The sequence below is a fragment of the Schistocerca gregaria genome, chromosome 8 (assembly GCF_023897955.1).
Source record: "Schistocerca gregaria isolate iqSchGreg1 chromosome 8, iqSchGreg1.2, whole genome shotgun sequence".
NCBI lineage: Eukaryota > Metazoa > Arthropoda > Insecta > Orthoptera > Acrididae > Schistocerca > Schistocerca gregaria.
In genome coordinates, this window is record NC_064927.1 from 398,086,141 (window position 1) to 398,108,592 (window position 22,452).

Sequence of the window (22,452 nt, forward strand, 5' to 3'; positions counted from 1 at the left end):
ATGGCCCTATAAATCTCACACCGCATTCCCTGCTTATACATCATACTGAAGCGATCCTGACTGCGTGAGGATTTGCGTTTGTCTACTCGTATATATCCTGGTAACTTATTATGCCATCTCTTGTGAATACTGCCTCACCACCGGCCGGTGTGGCCGTGCGGTTAGAGGCGCTTCAGTCTGGAACTGCATGACCGCTACGGTCGCAGGTTCGAATCCTGCCTCGGGCATGGATGTGTGTGATGTCCTTAGTTTAGTTAGGTTCAAGTAGTTCTAAGTTCTAGGGGACTGATGACCACAGATGTTAAGTCCCATAGTGCTCAGAGCCATTTGAACCATTTGAACTGCCTCACCTGTAAATAAAATGCCGGCTGTGATATGCGGATCTTCACTGGCACATATCTCAACAGGTATTGGTTTCCACACATATCATTGTACGAACTTTTTTACTAGTTTGGAGCGATGCTCCTGTCACACTATCTTCTAAACATAGTGTAAACAGTACATAGGAGGAAGCAGGACAGTGGTCAGTCACACCCTGATACACAATATATCCCTTGCTACGTCTATCATTGGCGTTATACACGGCCTGTTCAAAAAATTTCCGGACTTTTAGTAATTTCGCGCCAGTGGTGTGTTGGAGCGAAATGTGGCTGGCATTCCTGAACACGCCTGTATTTAATGTTTAAGTTCCGGAAGTTTCATTATTGTATGTCTGTTAGGTATTTTTTCAATGCTGTATTGAGTAGGACTTTGTGTAGCACAGCTCACGAATTTCGAGATAAGAGGAGCAAGGCGTCGGCACTAAATTTTGCATGAGACTAAAGAGAACCTTTAGAGAGGCACACTAAATGCTGCAGGAACATGCGGTGATGGGTGCTTAACGCTTTGTTTCCTGACATAAGAAAAAATTTACTTTTTAACATTTTCTTTGCAGAATTTATGCTATTGTGGCCTCAAATGACGGTAGGATTTTTTGTAAAATTTTATTTTATTTTTTACAACTTTTTTCACTCCTGGCACTCAGAAGTACCGTCCATGGACAGAATCACAACATGCGCAGAAAAATGCTCCCATTTTTATAACTTGTACTTTATTCCACATTAAAAATTAAATATTTTTACATTAGAAAATTATTTAACAAAAATATGATATTTCAGATTTTTTTAAATTCGCATAAATTTATCTTACTATGTGTTTGTCTCTCCACATTCTGTGTGTCCGGTATTCGCATTGAGGTGAAGGTGTAAGCGGCAAAGAACACTCTGAGGCATCATTATCCGAACAAGTGGAGTTTGTTTCACAATCTGCCTCTTGCAAATTGCACGAAAAAGCTTTGTCAAAATTATTAACATTTTCGTCATCATCTTCGATGTGAGTATCCTCTGCAATATCAGAGGGAATGTCCTCATACAAAATTACTTCAATCTCTGCATCACTCAAAGGTCGAAAGTAGCCACCAGTTTTATTATTTTCGTCCATCTGTGTGTGAAAAAGTGGACAGAACAACTAGTGAGAGGTAACGCACCGTTGCTACAATAAAGTGTTCGCTCAACCTGACGGTACTAATGAGTCCGCTTTATACACTCCTGGAAATGGAAAAAAGAACACATTGACACCGGTGTGTCTGACACACCATACTTTCTCCGGACACTGCGAGAGGGCTGTAGAAGCATTGATCACACGCACGGCACAGCGGACACACCAGGAACCGCGGTGTTGGCCGTCGAATGGCGCTAGCTGCGCAGCACTTGTGCACCGCCGCCGTCAGTGTCAGCCAGTTTTCCGTGGCATACGGAGCTCCATCGCAGTCCTTAACACTGGTAGCATGCCGCGACAGCGTGGACGTGAACCGTATGTGCAGTTGACGGACTTTGAGCGAGGGCGTATAGTGGGCATGCGGGAGGCCGGGTGGACGTACCGCCGAATTGCTCAACACGTGGGGCGTGAGGTCTCCACAGTACATCAATGTTGTCGCCAGTGGTCGGCGGAAGGTGCACGTGCCCGTCGACCTGGGATCGGACCGCAGCGACGCACGGATGCACGCCAAGACCGTAGGATCGTACGCAGTGCCGTAGGGGACCGCACCGCCACTTCCCAGCAAATTAGGGACACTGTTGCTCCTGGGGTATCGGCGAGGACCATTCGCAACCGTCTCCATGAAGCTGGGCTACGGTCCCGCACACCGTTAGGCCGTCTTCCGCTCACGCCCCAACATCGTGCAGCCCGCCTCCAGTGATGTCGCGACAGGCGTGAATGGAGGGACGAATGGAGACGTGTCGTCTTCAGCGATGAGAGTCGCTTCTGCCTTGGTGCCAATGATGGTCGTTTGCGTGTTTGGCGCCGTGCAGGTGAGCGCCACGATCAGGACTGCATACGACCGAGGCACACCGGGCCAACACCCGGCATCATGGTGTGGGGAGCGATCTCATATACTGGCCGTACACCTCTGGTGATCGTCGAGGGTACACTGAATAGTGCACGGTACATCCAAACCGTCATCGAACCCATCGTTCTACCATTCCTAGACCGGCAAGGGAACTTGCTGTTCCAACAGGACAATGCACGTCCGCATGTATCCCGTGCCACCCAACGTGCTCTAGAAGGTGTAAGTCAGCTACCCGGGCCAGCAAGATCTCCGGATCTGTCCCCCATTGAGCATGTTTGGGACTGGATGAAGCGTCGTCTCACGCGGTCTGCACGTCCAGCACGAACGCTGGTCCAACTGAGGCGCCAGGTGGAAATGGCATGGCAAGCCGTTCCACAGGACTACATCCAGCATCTCTACGATCGTCTCCATGGGAGAATAGCAGCCTGCATTGCTGCGAAAGGTGGATATACACTGTACTAGTGCCGACATTTTGCATGCTCTGTTGCCTGTGTCTATGTGCCTGTGGTTCTGTCAGTGTGATCATGTGATGTATCTGACCCCAGGAATGTGTCAGTAAAGTTTCCCCTTCCTAGGACATGGAATTCACGGTGTTCTTATTTCAATTTCCAGGAGTGTATTTTGCACTTTATCTCATTTAGTTGTAACGTAATGCTTCAAACTATTATAAAAAAACCAAGGAAGGTAAGTACTTGTAATGGAAAACTCAGTGGAAGTTTCAAAAAATTGCGCACAAATTCAGGCAACACCATGGAAACAAGCACATACAATCTTCTGTTTTCATAGCAGCGCGCAAAAACAATCTCAAGCTCTGACAGCAAGAGAGGTCTATGTATTGCGTAGTAACATCTATGAAACAGTGGAGCAGAGTTACTGTTACGTACCGACAGGCTCTCAGATCACGTAACTGCATCACGAGAAAGTAATGAGATTCAAATCTTACTGGTACTTTTAAGTACCATCTGGCAGCAAAAGGTTAAGCCGTTATCGGTGTTATCAATGATTCATACTGTTTAAAAATGGCCGGTGGGAAGTTAAAGATGACCTTCGTTCAGGACGCCATTCGACGTCTACCGACGGCGCTCATGTCAGAAACGACAACGCAATTGTGCGTCCCAATCGAAGACTGACTATGTGTGAGATTGAAGAGGAATGTAACATTTTGGTTGATCATATCATGAAATCCTCACACAGCATCTTGGAATGCACCGTGTTGCCGCCAAGTTTGTTCCATGCTCATGAGTGAAGATCAGAACGACCGCCTCGCAATCTGTGAAGAGCTTTTGGATCGCTCAAATGAGAGAAATGTCCCATGCTGACTGTTTTTTATTTCCAAAGTTGAAGGCCCTGTTGAAAGGAGGAAGATTTGCAGCGATAGAGGAGATAAGCGAAAATTCGCGGACGGCGCTTCGCACGATCCAGAAAGTGGCGTAACAAGACTGCTTCCGGAAGTGGAAACGTCGTTGGGAGCGGTGTATCAATTGTAGAGGAGAATTTTCCCAAGAAGAGCATGCACAATAAGTAAAAGGTAAGCGTAGAAAAATGTTGTGAAAGAAGTTCCCAAATTGTTTGAACAGACCTCTATATCTATGTCACGCTTTCGCGTTGATCTACTTTGGAGTTACTCCATTTCCTGTGCGAATCCTACATGTTACAGCTTAAGGACCGACGAGCAATACTCACGTATATGACATTGTTCACGACGTAAAGTCAAGCAAGGACAGCGCTGCAAGCTTCCAGGGCGTGTATGAGAATAAACATTTGAAACCGACATCGGACATAAGTTTGGTAGAGTCTAATTTTCATTAGGTTGGGTGAGAGTTGCAACAGGTGACGAACCTCAGGTGGCCAACCAGCAGCAGTATTCTGACAACAATGGTCACATTGCTGGCGCCGGTAAACAAGTGGCGCAAAATGGAGGACACTCTGTTACGGTGCTCCAGAGGAATGCGGGGCACGATATGCGCGATATGCGCGCCCAGAGAATCAGCGAGCGGAGAGGGATCAATGTAGCTGAGGTCGGATTACAATTGGCGATAACTAATGGTAACAGCTGCTTGAGATCGAGAAGAAGCCACGAACAGGAATCTGGCGAGATGGACGGTAAGAAAATAGAATGAAAAGTAAGCAGCGTAGGCGCGTAGCTGCCATGTGATTGTCTGAAGCTTTTGCCAGAACGCTGTTCTATCAGGACGTATTGTCATTGCAGAGCTTTATTATCCATCCAGGGCCATGTAGACAACACAGACCCATTGGAAGACCATGATGGCAACTATGCAGTGACAGAACTCGGTTCTAACTGCTATAATTACTGTCATATTAAGCGTTAGTTGTAAGATGTTTTGGTTACGTGCATAGCTGGCTTCGACAGTTACTTTAGAAGTAAACGTGTTATCAGCAGTACTATAGCAAAAGTGGTATGAATACGTTTCCTGCAATGTAGCTGTTGATGGTAGTAAGTCGAATAAATCGCTCTTTTAATTCGTCTAGTGATATTATTGGGCTATCAACGCCCTTATATAAGGAGCTCCTTGATTAAGAAATTAAAAAATGAGAAAACTGTTTCGACGATGGAAGAAGCAAATAAGGCTAGAAGAAGGAAACACTACTTGGTGAAACTCTGTTGGTTCAATTGTCTCTGAGCACTATGGGACTTAACTGCTGAGGTCGCCAGTCCCGTAGAACTTAGAACTACTTAAACCTAACTAACGTAAGGATGTCACACACATCCATGTCCGAGGCAGGATTCGAACCTGCGACCGTAGCGGTCTTGCGGTTCCAAACTGTAGCTCCTAGAACCGCACGGCCACTCCGGCCGGCCGAAACTCTGTAGCAGCCAAGGAGCAAGTCAGCAATTGAAAATATGAACACGTTGTTCACAGATTGTGGAGGAGATACGATACCCTTCTCTTCATTCCAGAAAGATCTGCATAAGCTAGTATGGCAGAAATCACTCTGTAAACCAACTGAACACTTCCATGTATCAGACCAGTAAGCGTAGAAAGGACTGGTTCCTGAATAAAATTTATAATTCTGAAAGTTTTATCTGATTTCCGAAGACAGCAAGAGCATACATGAAAATCTCCTCACACACTGACTACTCGCTCATTTAATAAACACACACAACTAACTTACCGAAAAATGAAAGGGAAAGTTCAAAGCAAGTAAGGACAGGAGACTTATATATTACACTGCTGGCTATTAAAATTGCTACACCACGAAGATGACGTGCTACAGATGCAAAATTTTACCGACAAGAAGAAGATGCTGTGATTTTCAAATGATTAGCTTTTCAGAGCATTCACACATGGTTGGCCCCGGTGGCGACACATACAACGTGCTGACATGAGGAAAGTTTCCAACCGATTTCTCATACACATACAGCAGTTGACCGGCGTTGCCTGGTGAAACGTTGTTGTGATGCCTCGTGCAAGGAGGAGAAATGCGTAGCATCACGTTTCCGACTTTAATAAAGGTCGGATTATAGCCTATCGCGATTGCGGTTAATCGTATCTCGCGTTGCTGCTCGCGTTGGTCGAAATCCAATGCCTGTTAGCAGAGTATGGAATCGGTGCGTTCAGGAGGGTAATACGGAACGCCGTGCTGGATCCCAACGGCCTCGTATCACTAGCAGTCGAGATGACAGGCATCTTATCCGCACGGCTGTAACGGATAGTGCAGCCACGCCTCGATCCCTGAGTCAGCAGATGGGGACGTTTGCAAGACAACAACCATCTGCACGAACAGTTCGACGACGTTTGCAGCAGCATGGACTACCAGATCGTAGACCATGGCTGCGGTTACCCTTGACGCTGCATCACAGTCAGGAGCGCCTGCGATGGTGCACTCAACGACGAACCTAGGTGCACGAATGCCAAAACGTCATTTTTTCGGATGAATCCAGGTTCTGTTTACAGCATCAAGATTGTCGCTTCCGTGTTTGGCGACATCGTAGTGAATGCACATTGGAAGGGTGTATTCGTCATCGCTATACTGGCGTATCACCCGGCTTGATGGTATGGGGTGCCATTGGTTACACGTCTCGGTCACCTCTTGTTCGCATTGACGGCACTTTGAACAGTGGACGTTACATTTCAGATGTGTTACCACCAGTGGGTCTACCCTTGATTTGTCCCTTTGAAACACTACATTTCAACAGGATAATGTACGACCACATGTTGCAGGTCCTGTACGTCCTTTCTGGATACAGAAAATGTTCGACTGCTGCTCTGGCCAGCACATTCTCCAGATGTCTCACGACTTGAAAACGTCTGGTCAATAGTGGACCAGCTACTGGCTCGTCAAAATACGCCAGTGACTACTCGCAATGAACTGTGGTATTGTGTTGAAGCTGCGTGGGCAGCTGTACCTGTACACGCCATCCAAGCTCTGTTTGACTGAATGGCCAGGCGTATCAAGGCCGTTATTACGGCCGGAGGTGATTGCTCTGGGTACTGATTTTTCAGGATCTATGCAAACGAATTGCGTGGAAATGTAATCACATGTCAGTTCTAATATAATATATTTGTCCAATGAATACCCGTTTATCAACTGCATTTCTTCTCGGTGTAGCAATTTTAATCACCAGTAGTGTAGAAGCTCTGGCACTCGAAAATCTCTTTTACCACTGCAGTTAACAGACGCCAGATCAGAAAGAAGCAAATCCTGATCTGAACATCTACATACGTACTCCGCTATCCAGCAAGCGGCGTGTGGCGCAGTGCACTATTCTCACCAAAGTCATATCCCCCCCCCCCCCCCCTCCCTCCTCCTTATACACACACACTGTGTTCCATTCGCAGATGGCGCGAGGGAAAGATGACTGTTTGAACGCCTCAGTACGAGCTCTAATTTCCCTTATCCTTGAATGGTGATCATTGCGCTATTTGAAAGTTGGTGGTGATAATATACGCTCTACATCCTCGGCGAAAATCGGATTTTGGAATTTAGTGAGCAGCCCCTTCCGTTTAGCGCGTCATCTATCTGCAACTGTGTCCCACTTCAAACTTTCTATGAGATTTGTAACGCTCTCGCGATGGTTATATGTACCAGTCACGAATCTTGCCGCTCCTCTCTGGATCTTCTCAATCTCTTGAATCAGACCCAACTGGTAAGGGACGCATACAGAAGAACAATATTCTAAGACTGGACGAACTAGTTTATTGTAAGCAATTTCGTATTTGGAAGTACATCATAGCTTCAGGACTCTACCAATAAACCGCAATCTAGAGTTTGCCTTACCCGTTACTTGCGTAATCTGATCGTTCCATTTGCGATTATTTCGAATAGTCACACCCAGATTACGGATGTTACCGCTTCCAAGGACTAGGCATTTATTTTGTACTCGTTCATTAATGAGGATTTTCGCTTTGTTATACGCAGTAGGTTACAACTACCAATATTGAGAGATAACTGCCAGTCATTACACCACGCATTTATTTTCTGCAAATCCTCATTGATTTGTTCACTACTTTCCCTTAGGCTGCAGCATCATCGGCGAACAGTCTAATGCCTCTGTCAATACTGTCAACCAGTTCGTTTATGTAAATCGTAAAAAGCAGAGGACCTATTGCGCTTTCCTGGGGCACATCTGATTTTACACTTGTTCCTGTTGAACTCTCCCCGTTAAGGACGACATACTGCTCTCTGTCGGTTGGAAAACTTCCTATACAACTGCATATGTCATCGGACAGATCGTAAGCGCGCACTTCTTTGAGCAAGTGACAGAGCGGAACTAAGTCGACCGCCTTTCGAAAGTCGAGGAATATGGTATCAACTTGGAAGCCGGTATCTAGAGCCTGTTGTAGATCATGCACAAAGAGGGGTAGCTGTGTCTCGCATGACCGCTGTTTCCTAAAACCGTGCTAGTTTCTGCAGATGATCTTCTCAGAGTCTAGAAAGGTCATTATGTCGGAACAGAATATATGTTCCATGGTTCTACAACAAATCGATGTCAGTGAAATTGGCCAGTAATTATGTGCAACCGATTTTCTACCTTTTTTATAGATTAAAATTTAAAAATTACTAACAGTCTTGATCGCAACTTTTTATTTTTATTGGTGTGACCGGTTTCGATTCTATTTATGAACCACCTTCAATCTCCAGAACGGTGGGTGGACTCCGTAGAGAAAGTTGCGCCGACCCTCGACACTGGAGTAACTGCGTTGGGAATAACGGCATTGGGACCGGTGTAATAATTGTGGAGGAGTGTATTTCGAAGGGGACCGTCTACAGTAAGTAAAAGGTAAGTGTAGAACAATCTTGTGGACAGACCTGGTATGTGTTATCTTGCACATCACTAAAAAAAAAAGGTGAATGTACACATGTGGGTAATACACTGAATCGCGAAAGAAACTGATATACGCATGTGTATTCAAATAGAGACATATGTAAACAGACAGAATACGCCGCTGCTGTCGGCAACGCCTATATAAGACAAAAAGTGTCTGGCGCAATTGTGAGATCGGTTACTGCTGCTACAATGGCAGGCTATCAAGCTTTAAGTGAGTTTGATCGCGGTGTTGTAGTCGCCACACGAGCGATGGGACATAACGTCTCCGAGACAGCGATGAAGTGGGGATTTTCCCGTACGACCATTTCACGACTGTACTGTGAATATCAGGAATCGGGTGAAACATCAAATGTCCGATGTCGCTGAGGCTGGAAAAAGATCCTGCAAGATCGGGACCAACGACGACTGAAGAGAATCTTTCATCGTGACAGAAGTGCAACCGTTTCGCGAGTTGCTGCAGATTTTAGAGCTGGGCTTTCAACAAGTGTCAGCGTGCCAACCATTGAACGGAACATCATCGATATGGGCTCTCGGAGCCGGAACCCTACTCGTGTACCCTTGATGACTGAACGAGACAAAGCTTTACGCCTTGCCTGGGCCGTCAACACCGACGTTGGACTGTTGATGACTGGAAACGTGTTGCCTGGTTGGACGAGTCTCGTTTCAAATAGTATCGAGCGGATGGACGTGTACGGGTATGGAGACAACCTCATGAATCCATGGACCCTGAATGTCAACAGGGGTCTGCTGCAGCTGGTGGAGTTCTGTAATGGTGTGGGGCGTGGGCAGTTGGGATGATATGGGACCTCCGATGCGTTTAGATACGACTCTGACAGGTGATACGTGCGTAAGCATCCTGTCTGATCACCTGCATCCATTCGTGTCCATTGTTCATTCCGACGGACTTGGGCAATTCCAGCAGGACAATGCGACACACCACACGTCCAGAATTGCTACGGTGTGGCTCCAGGAACACTTTACTGAGTTTAAACACTTCCACTGCCCACCAAACTCCCCAGACATGAACAGTACTGAATATTCAGATCTCCACCCGCTTGTACGCTTACGGATTTATGGACAGACCTTCATGATTGACGGTGTCATTTCCCTCCAGAACTACTTCAGACGTTAGTCAAGTCCATGCCACGTCGTGTTGCAGCACTTCTGCGTGCTCGCGGGGTCCTACACGATATTCTTTGGCTATTTAACATATGTTCGTACTAAAATTAATTTTAATCAAATTTTCACTTGACATTTTCACTCTGGACCGGATTGTGCGCTGATATGAAACTTCCTGGCAGATTAAAACTGTGTGCCGGGCCGAGACTCGAACTCGGGACCTTCGCCTTTTGCGGGCAAGTGCTGTAGCAACTGAGCTACCCAAGTACGACTCACGCCCTGTTCTCATAGCTTTACTTCTGCCACTACCTCGTATTCTACCTTCCAAACTTAACAGAAGCTCTCCTGCGAACCTTGCAGAGCTAGCACTCCTGAAAGAAAGGATATTGCGGACACATGGCTTAGCCACAGACTGGGGGGATGTTTCCAGAATTCACTCTGCAGGGGAGTGTGCGCTGATATGAAACATCCTGGCAGATTAAAACTGTGTGCCGGGCCGAGACTCGAACTCGGGACCTTTGCCTTTCGCGGGTAAGTGCTCTACCACCGAGCTACCCAAGCACGACTCACGCACCGTTCTCACAGCTTTACTTCTGCCAGTACTTCGTCTCCTACCTTCCGAACTGAACATAAGCTCTCCTGCGAACCTTGCAGAACCAGCACTCCTGAAAGAAAGGATGTTGCGGAGACATGGCTTAGCCACAGCCTGGGGGGATGTTTCTAGAATAACATTTTGACTCTGCAGCGGAGTGTGCGCTGATGTGAAGCACCCTGGCAGATTAAAATTGTGTGCCGAACCGAGACTCTAATTCGGGACCTTTGCCTTTCGCAGGCGAGTGCTCTTCCAACTGAGCTACCCAAGCACGACTCACAGCTTCACTTCTGCCAGTACCTCGCCTCCTACCTTCCAAACTTTACAGAAGCTCTCCTGCGAACATTGCAGAGGTAGAGCACTTGCCCTCGAAGGGCAAAGGTCCCGAGTTCGAGTCTCGGTCCGGCACACAGTTTTAATTTGCCAGAAAGTTTCAAATTTTCGCTTACTTTTTTCCACCGTTCCTCCCGATTATTTGAACTCCTGTTATTAGGAACTCTCGGTAATTTGAATTTTTTCCCAGGTCCCTTGAGTTTCAAAATATCGAGAGTGGATGTTGGATGCAGTTGCCTTGCGATGAAAAGATTAGCACAAGATTGAAAAAGTTGAGGGTGGTTGTGAGATTGAGCAGTGGAGGAAGTGTGTGTGTGTGTGTGTGTGTGTGTGTGTGTGTGTGAGAGAGAGAGAGAGAGAGAGAGAGGACCGGAGTGACTGACCTGCAGCTCGAGCGCGGGGTCCTGGATGGCCTGCGCGATGTTGTGGGCGCGCTGGAAGGAGTCGAGCGCCTTGCAGAAGCCGGCGAGCTCGAGGTAGACGGAGCCGACGGTGAGGTGGACGTGGCCCGCCGTGCGGCACTGGTCGCACTCGTTGTACAGCGAGTGGCGCGCGTAGGCCAGCGCCCGCTCCAGCGCGCCCAGGCGCTCGTGCGCGCGCGCCAGGTTGAGGTACGCCTCGGCCCGCAGGTTGGGCGAGTCCGCCTCCTCCGCCAGCGTCAGCTGCCGCTGCGCCCACTCCACGCTCTCCCTGCACAGCCGAGGGCGCACCACTACTCACCGTCCCTCACCCGCTAATGTGCTGCTGCTGCTTATGTTTGGTTTGTGGGGCGCTCAACTGCGCAGTCACCACCATCCGTATCCCAATTTTGTCACGGTCCAAAATCTTACACAGTCCAATCTAGCCACCGTCACGAACGATGATGATGATGAAATGATGAGGACAACACAAGCAACCAGTCCCCAGGCATGTGATGCTGCTGCTGCTGCTGATAATGCTGTTTGGTTTGTGGGGCGCTCATCTGCGCAGTCACCACCACCCGTATCCCAATTTTGTCACGGTCCAATTTTTTACACAGTCCAATCTAGCCACCGTCACGAACGACGATGATGATGAAATGATGAGGACAACACAAACAACCAGTCTCGGAGCATGTGGTGATGCTGCTGCTGCTCATGATGATGATGTGCGGTTTGTGGGGGCGCTCAACTGCGCGGTCACCAGCAACCGTATCCCAATTTTGTCATGGTCCAATTTTTTACACAGTCCAATCTACCCACCGTCACGAACGATGATGATGATGAAATGATGAGGACAACACAAACAACCAGTCTCCGGGAATGTGATGATGCTGCTGCTGCTGATGATGATGATGTTTGGTTTATGGGGGCGCTCATCTGCACAGTCACCAGCACCCGTATCCCAATTTTGTCACGGTCCAATTTTTTACACAGTCCAATCTAGCCACCGTCACGAACGATGATGATGATGAAATGATGAGGACAACACAAACAACCAGTCTCCGGGCATGTGATGATGCTGCTGCTGCTGCTGATGATGATGTTTGGTTTGTGGGGGCGCTCAACTGCGCAGTCACCATCACCCGTATCCCAATTTTGTCACGGTCCAATTTTTTACACAGTCCAATCTAGCCACCGTCACGAACGATGATGATGATGAAATGATGAGGACAACACAAGCAACCAGTTTCCAGGCATGTGATGCTGCTGCTGCTGCTGATAATGATGTTTGGTTTGTCGAGGCGCTCAACTGCGCAGTCACCAGCACCCGTATCCCAATTTTGTCACGGTCCAATTTTTTACACAGTCCAATATTGCCACCATCACGAACGATGATGATGATGAAATGATGAGGACAACACAAACAACCAGTCTCCGGGCATGTGATGATGCTGCTGCTGCTCATATGTTGATGTTCGCTTTGTGGGGGCGCTCAACTGCGCAGTCACCAGCACCCGTATCCCAATTTTGTCACGGTCCAATTTTTTACACAGTCCAATCTAGCCACCATCACGAACGATGATGATGATGAAATGATGAGGACAACACAAACAACCAGTCCCCAGGCATGTGATGCTGCTGCTGCTGCTGATAATGATGTTTGGTTTGTGGGGCGCTCAACTGCGAGGTCATCAGCGCCTGTATCCCAATTTTTTCACAGACCAATTTTTTGTACCGTCCAATCTAGCCACGCTGTCGAATGACGACGACGAAATGATGAGGACAACACAAAGGCCCAGTCACTGGGCAGAGAAAATCCCCAACCCGGCCGGGAATCAAACCAGGGACCCCATGATGAAGAGGCAGCAACGCTAGCCACTAGACCACAAGCTACGGACACCCGGTAATGTGGATGCACTTTTCCTGACAGGCTGTCAAACACTTTCCCTGTACTGTAGAATCATCAACACCAGTGGCACACTTGTCTTTGTAATACAAGCTATCTTTCTACATCAGGTTCTAACATTCTGCGTGGTGTCTGTTTCTTCTAAGTTGTGTCTCCCTACCACTTTCGCGCAACGCCACTCTGAGCGTGTCTTTTTAGGGAATTGACTAGTTTGAACCTGGGACCTGTTGCTGGTAAGGAGACGCCAGACCACATATGACATGTAGAGTTCAGAAGAGTTCAGTGACACTAGCGATGATATAACCAAATACTTAATGATTTCAGCGACAGCTCCACTGCACTCCCTGTAAAAGAATCTTAATACTAACTAAATTTAGTGGAAGGGGTTCAAGGCTTTACTATTTTTAGTTAGCTGGTAAAATAACGTCAAAAAAGCAGTTAAGTTTACCATTGGAATTGTTATTCTACTCACGAGACATTGTTTATAAATTGTACCCTCAATTATCTTTAATTACTTATTTAGCTTGTCATAAATTACAGTGGCTGATGTGGCTTCTCAATAATTATATAACAGAAAAATCATAGAGTTTCAGGTTTTAGCTTCAAGCAGCAAATGTGAACACCACGAAGTTTAATTGACGATCGACACTAGTATTACATAAAAAGGGGATGTAACAGATGAGACTTCTACAGTTATGAGTGAAGCCTTATGCACTCTTATGCGGCATTGCGTGCGTTCATTACCTAGTCAGTGGTTAGGCAGCGTAAGGGGCGGCTGGCAGCGCAGCTCCACACACTTCGCCATCTCGGTAGCAACTCTCACCAACTTATCATTACTACTGTTTACCGAAGTTGGTTTGAGAAGAAGGTATCTGGCTGTTTTCAGCTGACCAATCAGCGTCTCAATGTTAACCTAAAGCTCCGCCTACAAAAAATCTATCTATCCAATTAGAAACGTTATACTTTTCATGGTGGGGCAATGTTTTTAATGTATCCTACGTAACAGAGACGCATATAGGCTCACGCTAAAACTTGCAGCTGGTGTGGCCCTTTTAGTGTTATCGTAAGATCTATCGTGTTCTTCTGGAGGGCTCTATCTTTTAGCGTGGGCTGGGGGATGGACCTCTTGGCAGTAGGCCAGGGATGCGGATGTCCCATTGTCCCGCTCTTATAGTAGGGTCTTCTAACATAGACAGCTCTGCCCTCGGCTTCTGTTCTCGTTTCTCCCCTCTGAACTGCGTCTGTTGCACGGTGGGAAGGTATGACATGCATTTCGACGTTCCTGTGTTAGTCTGCGGTATTCCATTTGCTCAGTCGTTGATTGTATTACTTTGGTTGATTTAATGTCAGGATTTATTCGGAGCTATGTGACATATTGCCGGATTTGCTATAATGTCAGGGTTTTCATGGAAGGTGTTGGATTTGCCTGACACATTACAAGATGTATTAGCAGTTAACAGCGAACAACCCTTCAACACCGGTGCCAGACTTTTGATTCATGTATGCAATTCTAACAAAGATTTTTTTTTCTTGGCTGGTTGAAATAAGTCTCGTGCGGTTAGAAAAATAGGACCCGTGGTTCCCGGATCACAGTCCAGCTAGGGCACAGGACAGAAGCCGCCATGACCAGGGAAGAACCCATTCCTCCTGAGCAAAGCAGGTAGTAACATACACAGCTCAAAGAGGGTTGCCCAGAAAGTAATGCACCACATTGTTTCCAACAATTCATTATTGAACATAATAAGAATTACACACATGAAATAATGTTTATCTACACCCTATTTTTCCACTTAATCTCCGTCCCGTTCTATGGCCTTCCTCCAGTGTGAAACAAGGGCGTGTAAGCCTTGTCGGTACCAGTCGTTATCTGGTAGTGGAGCCAGTACCTCACTGTGTAAATCACCTCCTCATCGTCCTCAAAATGTCTTCCACGAATGGCATCCTTTAATGGCCCAAACAAGTGGAAATCTGAGGGGGCTAGGTCAAGTGTGTCAGGTGTGACAGCCGTGGATGGTCTCCACGACCGCTGCAAATCGTGGAGCTTCGCCGAACCGCCTTCTGATGACCTCATCCGTTACTACCGACTAACTACACGTCTGATGATAATGTTTGGTTTGTAGGGAGCTCAACTGCATGGTCATTAACGCCTGTACAAAGTCCCAATGTTTACACAGGCCAATTTTTAAACAATCCAGTCTAGCCACTGTCACGAATCATGATGATGATGAAAACGTAAACACTCAGTCCCCAGGCAGAAAAAATCCCCAACAAGGCCGAGAATCGAACCCCATGTGGCAGAGGCAGCAACGCTAGCCACTAGACAACGAGCTGCGGACTAACTAACCGTATATCCGTTGACAGCAGACGCTCCATAGACTTTACACAAGCATGTCTGAATATTGCCCACAGCTTCTTTCACTGTAGTAAGAAACTCAATGACTACACATTGCTTGTAACGTATATCACCTACAGACGCCATTTTGAAACTGCCCTGCAGCTACGCTATCTGTCGGAAGTGATGAAAATTGGGGAGGTCACTCAGGAGACATCAAATAATACATACGTAGAGTTCTCTTTCGTAGCACTGTTTTCGGCTCAGAAAAAAATGCGATGCATTACTTTCCGGACAACCCTCGTAATAGAAGCTGTAAAAATTTTTCTGTCGTATTTAATACGGAGAAACAACTCTAATTGCCATGCCACAACTTAACTTTTTCGTGATTTAAGGGACGCATATGTCCTAGTAAACTGATGCCCAGGTTTCAGCTCTGGGACGTCTATATCTCAAATTTGTCTATAGCTAGCATGTAGTGGGATGCTTTTGGAATTTGGAGAAAATACTGCCGACTGTGGAATGGATATATAGAAGGCTGTGAGTGATAAAATTGGTCCGCACGTATTTATAAGTGACACAGTGTGCCTGTTTCACGAAAATGAAATCAAATCACCAGGTTTTCCAATCCAAGAATGTCTGAATTAACTAAACGTGTTAGACATTGTTTTGAAACGTTACTACACACCACAGTACTTCTACTGGCTTGTACATGATTTGTATGTAGTGGGACGTACATGCCCCAGAAAACATGACAGAGTGTAGGAAATATTGCTGTCTGGTATGTCAAAGCCATCCTCAGAGGGGAGAGAAGAAACAGAAGTGCAGTGTCTCCTGCGCACTTGTTTTTGACCCCATCCGTGTAGACTGATGGTGTAGCCCAGCACGTTCGCAGCTGCTGTCTGCCATTGGCCAGCGGCTGCTGCTCACCTGTACTTGCCCCAGTCCATGTAGGCCTGGTAGAGGTAGCCGAGCAGCGTAAACTTGTCGTCCCTTCTGCGCATGCGCTTGAGCGCGCTCCGCCACTTGCGAACCGCCGCCTGCTGCTTGTGCTGATTGTACAACCGCAGTCCCTGCTCCACCTGTAAGAAGAGTCATCACATGTAGTCTACGAGCTGCTTTTGCACACACTTCTTCAAGAACCAAATACTTGTCAGCCATGTCAGATGCCAAAAATTCAGAGTAAGACGAGCTAAGTATTTCCTACGTCGAGTGTCAAACCGTAATATTTGGTCTGTTGACAAATATTTTTGGCTATGTGTTATGTAAGAACAATGTTGTAAAATAAACATAACTTGTGGTTTACTGAAACTGAACACTGAAGTATAATGGCACGAAACGTACACTACTGGCCATAAAAATTGCTAGACAAAGAAGAAATGCAATGAAAAACGGGTATTCTTTGGACAAATATATTATACTATAACTGACATGTGACTAAATTTTCACGCAATTTGGGTGCACAGATCCTAAGAAATCAGTATCCAGAACAACCACCTCTGGCCGGAATAACGGCCTTGATATGCCTGGGCATTGAGTCAAACAGAGCTTGGATGGCGTGTTCAGGTACAACTGCTCATGTAGCTTCAACACGATGCCACAGTTCATCAAGAGTAGTGACTGGCGTATTGTGACGAGCCAGTTACTCAGCCACCATTGACCAGACGTTTTCGATTGGTCAGAGATCTGCAGAATGTGCTGGACAGGGCAGCAGTCGAAGATTTTCTGTATCCAGAAAGGCCCGTATAGGACCTGCAACATCCGGTCGTGCATTTTCCTGCTCAAATGTAGGGTCGCAGGGATCGAATGAAGGGTAGAGCCACGGGTCGTAACACATCTGAAATGTAACGTCCACTGTTCAAAGTGCCGTCAATGCGAACAAGAGGTGACCGAGACGTGTAACCAATGGCACCCCATACAATCACGCCGGGTGATACGCCAGTATGGCGATGACGAATACACGTTTCCATTGTGCGTTCACAGCGATGTTGCCAAACATTCGACTATCATGATGCTGTAAACACAACCTGGATTCATCCGAAAAAATGACGTTTTGGTATTCGTGCACCCAGGTTCGTCGTTGAGTACACCATCGCAGGCGCTCCTGTCTGTGATGCAGCGGCAAGGGTAACCGCAGCCACGGTCTCCGAGCTAATAATACATGCTGCTGCAAACTGTCGTCGAACTGTTCGTGCAGATGGTTGTTGTCTTTTAAACGTCCCCATCTGTTAACTCATGGATCGAGACGTGGCTGCACGATCCGTTACAGCCACGCGGATAACATGTCTGTCATCTCGACTGCTAGTGAAACGAGGCCGTTGGGATCCAGCGCGGCGTACCGTATTACCATCCTGAACCCACCGTTATCACATTCTGCTAACAGTCATTGGATATCGACCAACGCGAGCAACAATGTCGCGATACGATAAACCGCAATCGCTATAGGTTACAATCCGACCTTTATCATAGTCGGAAACGTGATGGTACGCATTTCTCCTCTTTACACGCGGCATCACAACATTTCACCAGGCAACGCCGGTCAACTGCTGTTTGTGTATGAGAAATCGGTTGGAAAATTTCCTCATGTCAGCACGTTGTAGGTGTCGCCACCGGTACCAACCTTGTGTGAATGTTCTGAAAAGCTAATCATTTGTTTGCATATATCAGCATCTTCTTCCTGTCGGTTAAATTTCGCGTCTGTAGCACGTCATCTTCGTGGTGTAGCAATTTTAATGGCCAGTAGTGTATAAAAACTGTAAAATTTCTATAAGGACTTGGCAGTAGTTCTACAGGGAAATTTTGGTGATTCCTAGATTGTCACACTATACTTCTACTTCCTTATCTAGCAGGATTTGCTGTACACTTTAATACCAGCTATCTGGAACTGTCATACATTTTAATTTGTTAACTAGCAGGTGACGATAGCACGTGTTTGGTAGCAGGTGACGATACATCACTAATTAGTAGTTCAAATGCCTCTAAGCACTATGGGACTTAATATCTGAGGTCATCAGTCCCCTAGAACTTATAACTACTTAAACCTAACTAAGCTAAGGACATCACACACATCCATGCTCGAGGCAGGAATCGAACCTGCGACAGTAGTAGTATCGTGGTTCCGGACTGAAGCGCCTAGAACCGCTGGGCCACAGCGGCCGGCCATTGATTAGTATTTACAAGTAAAAATTCTTAGATGATAAAGGAATTGAGCTGCGTTTCAATCATACATAAAAAAGAGTAATTTGGGGATGCAAGCATTTGTTTTCGATGGACGTGGAAATCAATCCTAGTTTGGATTCAATTATCAAAACTAAGAGGTCTTCAGTTTGTTGGGCCATTATTAAAATGCATCAAAAATAACTTCAATTCTAAATCAAAGATTTGGTAATAATATTTTAAAAAAATCCCTGATTTGATGTCCCTCTATTTCAAGTTGTATAACTGTCTGTTTGTCAACCAGTGCGCAGTATTTAAGCGTTGCACCATTTTTGTGATTGGAAATAATAGAATTAAAAGTTCTAATTAGAGTAGGAAACATTACAGCTGTGTACGTAAGTTTTTGAGCACTTCAACGTAAAGGCATTATCATTTGAAACTTTATTAAAAGTAATTACAGTAGAAACGTGAGATGTGTAGCCAAAGTTCATTAGTACTAACATTATTATCGTTATTCACGTCCTGTAGTTACGTGATCTGACAGCAGATGCGACTGTAGAATACGTGCAGACCTGGTACGACTAATTTGCTTTGCACTAATGTCTGTTCATTATATTTGCGTTTCTCTTTAAATTTGGTTTGTTCTCTCGAGGAAAAATATTTATTTATCTAAAGACTTTCATTCGTTTTATCTCAGCTCGCGATCAGCAACTCTACTTGCAAATTAATTTATAAAAATTTCGTATCAAAATTTTCGTGATTCAGTGTACAGCTATTGTCATACTTGGCAAGAAGCTCCACAAGTGCTGATTCGCTCGTTTCCAAAAATCCTTAGGCGCCCGATCACACGAACAACGTGACCTTGCGACTTGACATCCTCCTGGAACGAATGTGCATTATAGTTCCATCGACCTCTTCTTGGTTACATCTTAGGAGTGGCCCAAATCCGGTGCAGTAGGTTCCAGTTTTATGCAAAGTTCAGTAATAATTATTACGAGAGTGGCAGGGGTTGCGTATAGCTGTATGAGTTACACAAAGATTTGTGCTTTAAACAAATAATTACGTTGATCGAAAGCCTGAAGTTCTCAATAATAGTGGTGGAACGAAACGGAATTATATTCAAAGTCCGACAGCATGGAAGCGTGTCTTAACTAAATGTTTGAGCCGTTCGATCGACGAAAAAGTGTAAGCCCTTTCTACACGAACCCGCTGGTTTTATACACGAGTCGCCCGGCAACAACTCCACAAGTCCATATGAATTTCGAGTCTGTTGGAGAGAGCATGCTAAACAAATAGTTCGGAACTGCAGTTGACTGAATTATGCAAGTCCCGACTATGGCTGAAATCGGTCGTATGATCGCCGAAGAAGTTAAAGTACCGCAGCTTGCAACTTGGCGAAATTTTATGTGCACCGCTACGGAGAAATCAACAAAAATTTTCTATCACCGAAACGTACGGTCACGCACCTCCCGCACTTTTACACAAACTAGCGTCACACGTTACCAGCGTCTCCATGAACTTGGGATGAAGGAATGTCACGCATTTCTACGCTCGGTCCTTATTTGAGGTCCATAACTCCACATCAGTAAACGGGATGGGCGATATATAGCTAAAAGACATGAACTGAAATAATTATTACAATCTACCAAGTACAGAAAACGAAGTATTAGCTCCTTTATTGCTGAATTTGGCACTAGTCGACATCAAACACGACGTACTTTATTCAACTGTTTCTGAAGTAATTATGGTTTCCAGCAGATTCTTGTATGTATCTTCTCAACCACTGCTCCTATCATTACATATGTGGTGTCCACTTTAACATCACTTTATGTGCTGGAGTTTATCTTAATCTCTTTTGTCGTACTGTTTACGTTTTTTTAAAGGGAAACTGATTTGAAGTACCTCTAACACCGCCAAAAGCACATACATACAAACAAAATATACGTTGTACTATGACTGTACAGTATCACTCCCTAGGCCACTGCATTTGCGTATCTGTTGAATGTATAATTAGCACTGCTAAATTTTATTAAATAACAGTAGTTAACCATGACTGGCAGCTGAAACATACTTGTTAAATGAATTTCCACAGTGTCATTAAATAGCATTAGCTCAGCTTGGTCCAACAGCCTCTCAGAGTGTTGTATGTTACTTATTTTAGGCGCTGTTAATTTTAATAATTGTACTGAATTTACTCCCCCCATGAACCATGGACCTTGCCGTTTGCGCAGGGGCTTGTGTGCCTCAGCGATACAGATGTCCGTACCGTAGGTGCAACCACAACGAAGGGGTATCCCTTGAGAGGCCAGACAAACGTGTGGTTCCTGAAGAGGGGCAACAGACTTTTCAATAGTTGCAGGGGCAACAGTCTGAATGATTGACTGATCTGGCCTTGTAACAATAACCAAAACGGCTTCGCTGTGCTGGTACTGCGAACGGCTGAAAACAAAATATACGTTTTTCTCGCGGGCATGCAGCTTTACTGTATGGTTAAATGATGATGGCGTCCTCTTGGGTAAAATATTCCGGAGATAAAATAGTCCCCCATTCGGATCTCCGGGCGTTTGACTACTCAGGGGGACGTCGTTATCAGGAGAAAGAAAACTGGCGTTCTACGGATCGGAGCATGGAATGTCAGATCCCATAATCGGGCAGGTAGGTTAGAAAATTTAAAAAGGGAAATGAATAGGTTAAAGTTAGATATAGTTGGAATTAGTGAAGCTCGGTGGCAGGAGGAACAAGACTTTTGGTCAGGTGAATACAGGGTTATAAATACCAAATCAAATAGGGGTAAAGCTGGAGTAGGTTTCATAATGAATAGAAAAATAGGAATGCGGGTAAGCTACTACAAACAACATAGTGAACGCATTATTGTGGCCAAGATGGATACGAAGCCCACACCTACTACAGTAGTACAAGTTTATATGCGAACTAGCTCTGCAGATGACGAAGAAATTGAGGAAATGTATGATCAAATAAAAGAAATTATTAAGATAGTGAAGGGTGACGAAAATTTAATAGTCATGGGTGACTGGAATTCCAGAACAGGAAAATGGAGAGAAGGAAAAATAGTAGGTGAATATGGATTGGGGGTAAGAAATGAAAGAGGAAACCGTCTGGTAGAATTTTGCACAGAACATAACTTAATCATAGCTAATACTAGGTTCAAGAATCATAAAAGAAGGTTCTATACATGGAAGAATCCTGGAGATATTGGAAGGTATCAGATAGATTATGTAATGGTAAGACAGAGATTTAGGAACCAGGTTTTAAATTGTAAGACATTTCCAGGGGCAGATGTGGACTCTGAACACAATCTGTTGGTTATGAACTGCAGATTAAAACTGAAGAAACTGCAAAAAGGTGGGAATTTAAGGAGATGGGACCTGGATAAACTGACTAAACCAGGGGTTGTACAGAGACAAGGGAACAATTGACAGGAATGGGGGAAAGAAATACAGTTGAAGAAGAATGGGTAGATTTGAGGAATGAAATGGTGAAGGCAGCAGAAGATCAAGTAAGTAAAAAGACGAGGGCTAGTAGAAATCCTTGGGTAACAGAAGAAATATTGAATGTAACTGATGTAAGGAAAAAAAATATAAAAATGCAGTAAATAAAGTAGGCAAAAAGAAATACAAACGTCTCAAAAATGAGATTGACAGGAAGTTCAAAATGGCTAAGCAGGGGTGGCTAGAGGACAAATGTATGGTTGTAGAGGTTTATCTCACTAGTGATAAGATAGATACTGCCTACAGGAAAATTAAAAAGACCTTTGGAGAAAAGAGAACCACTTGCATGAATATCAGGAGCTCAGATGGAAAACCAGTTCTGAACAAAGAAGGGAAAGCAGAAAGGTGGAAGGAGTATATAGAGGGTGTATACGAGGGCGATGTACTTGAGAACAATATTACGGAAATGAAAGAAGTTGTAGATGA

The 22,452-nt window shown here is 45.4% G+C and overlaps 1 protein-coding gene across 1 annotated transcript in view; it reads right to left on the minus strand.

Moving 5' to 3' along the window:
• LOC126285214 (43 kDa receptor-associated protein of the synapse homolog) overlaps window positions 1-22,452 on the minus strand; it is a 108,993-nt gene that overhangs the window by 58,741 nt on the left and 27,800 nt on the right. Inside the window, exons 3-4 of the mRNA XM_049984517.1 lie at window positions 16,292-16,443; window positions 11,106-11,412 (exon numbers count right to left, since the gene is read on the minus strand). Coding sequence (XP_049840474.1) covers window positions 11,106-11,412; window positions 16,292-16,443 — 459 coding nt within the window. The remainder of the gene's footprint in view (window positions 1-11,105; window positions 11,413-16,291; window positions 16,444-22,452) is intronic.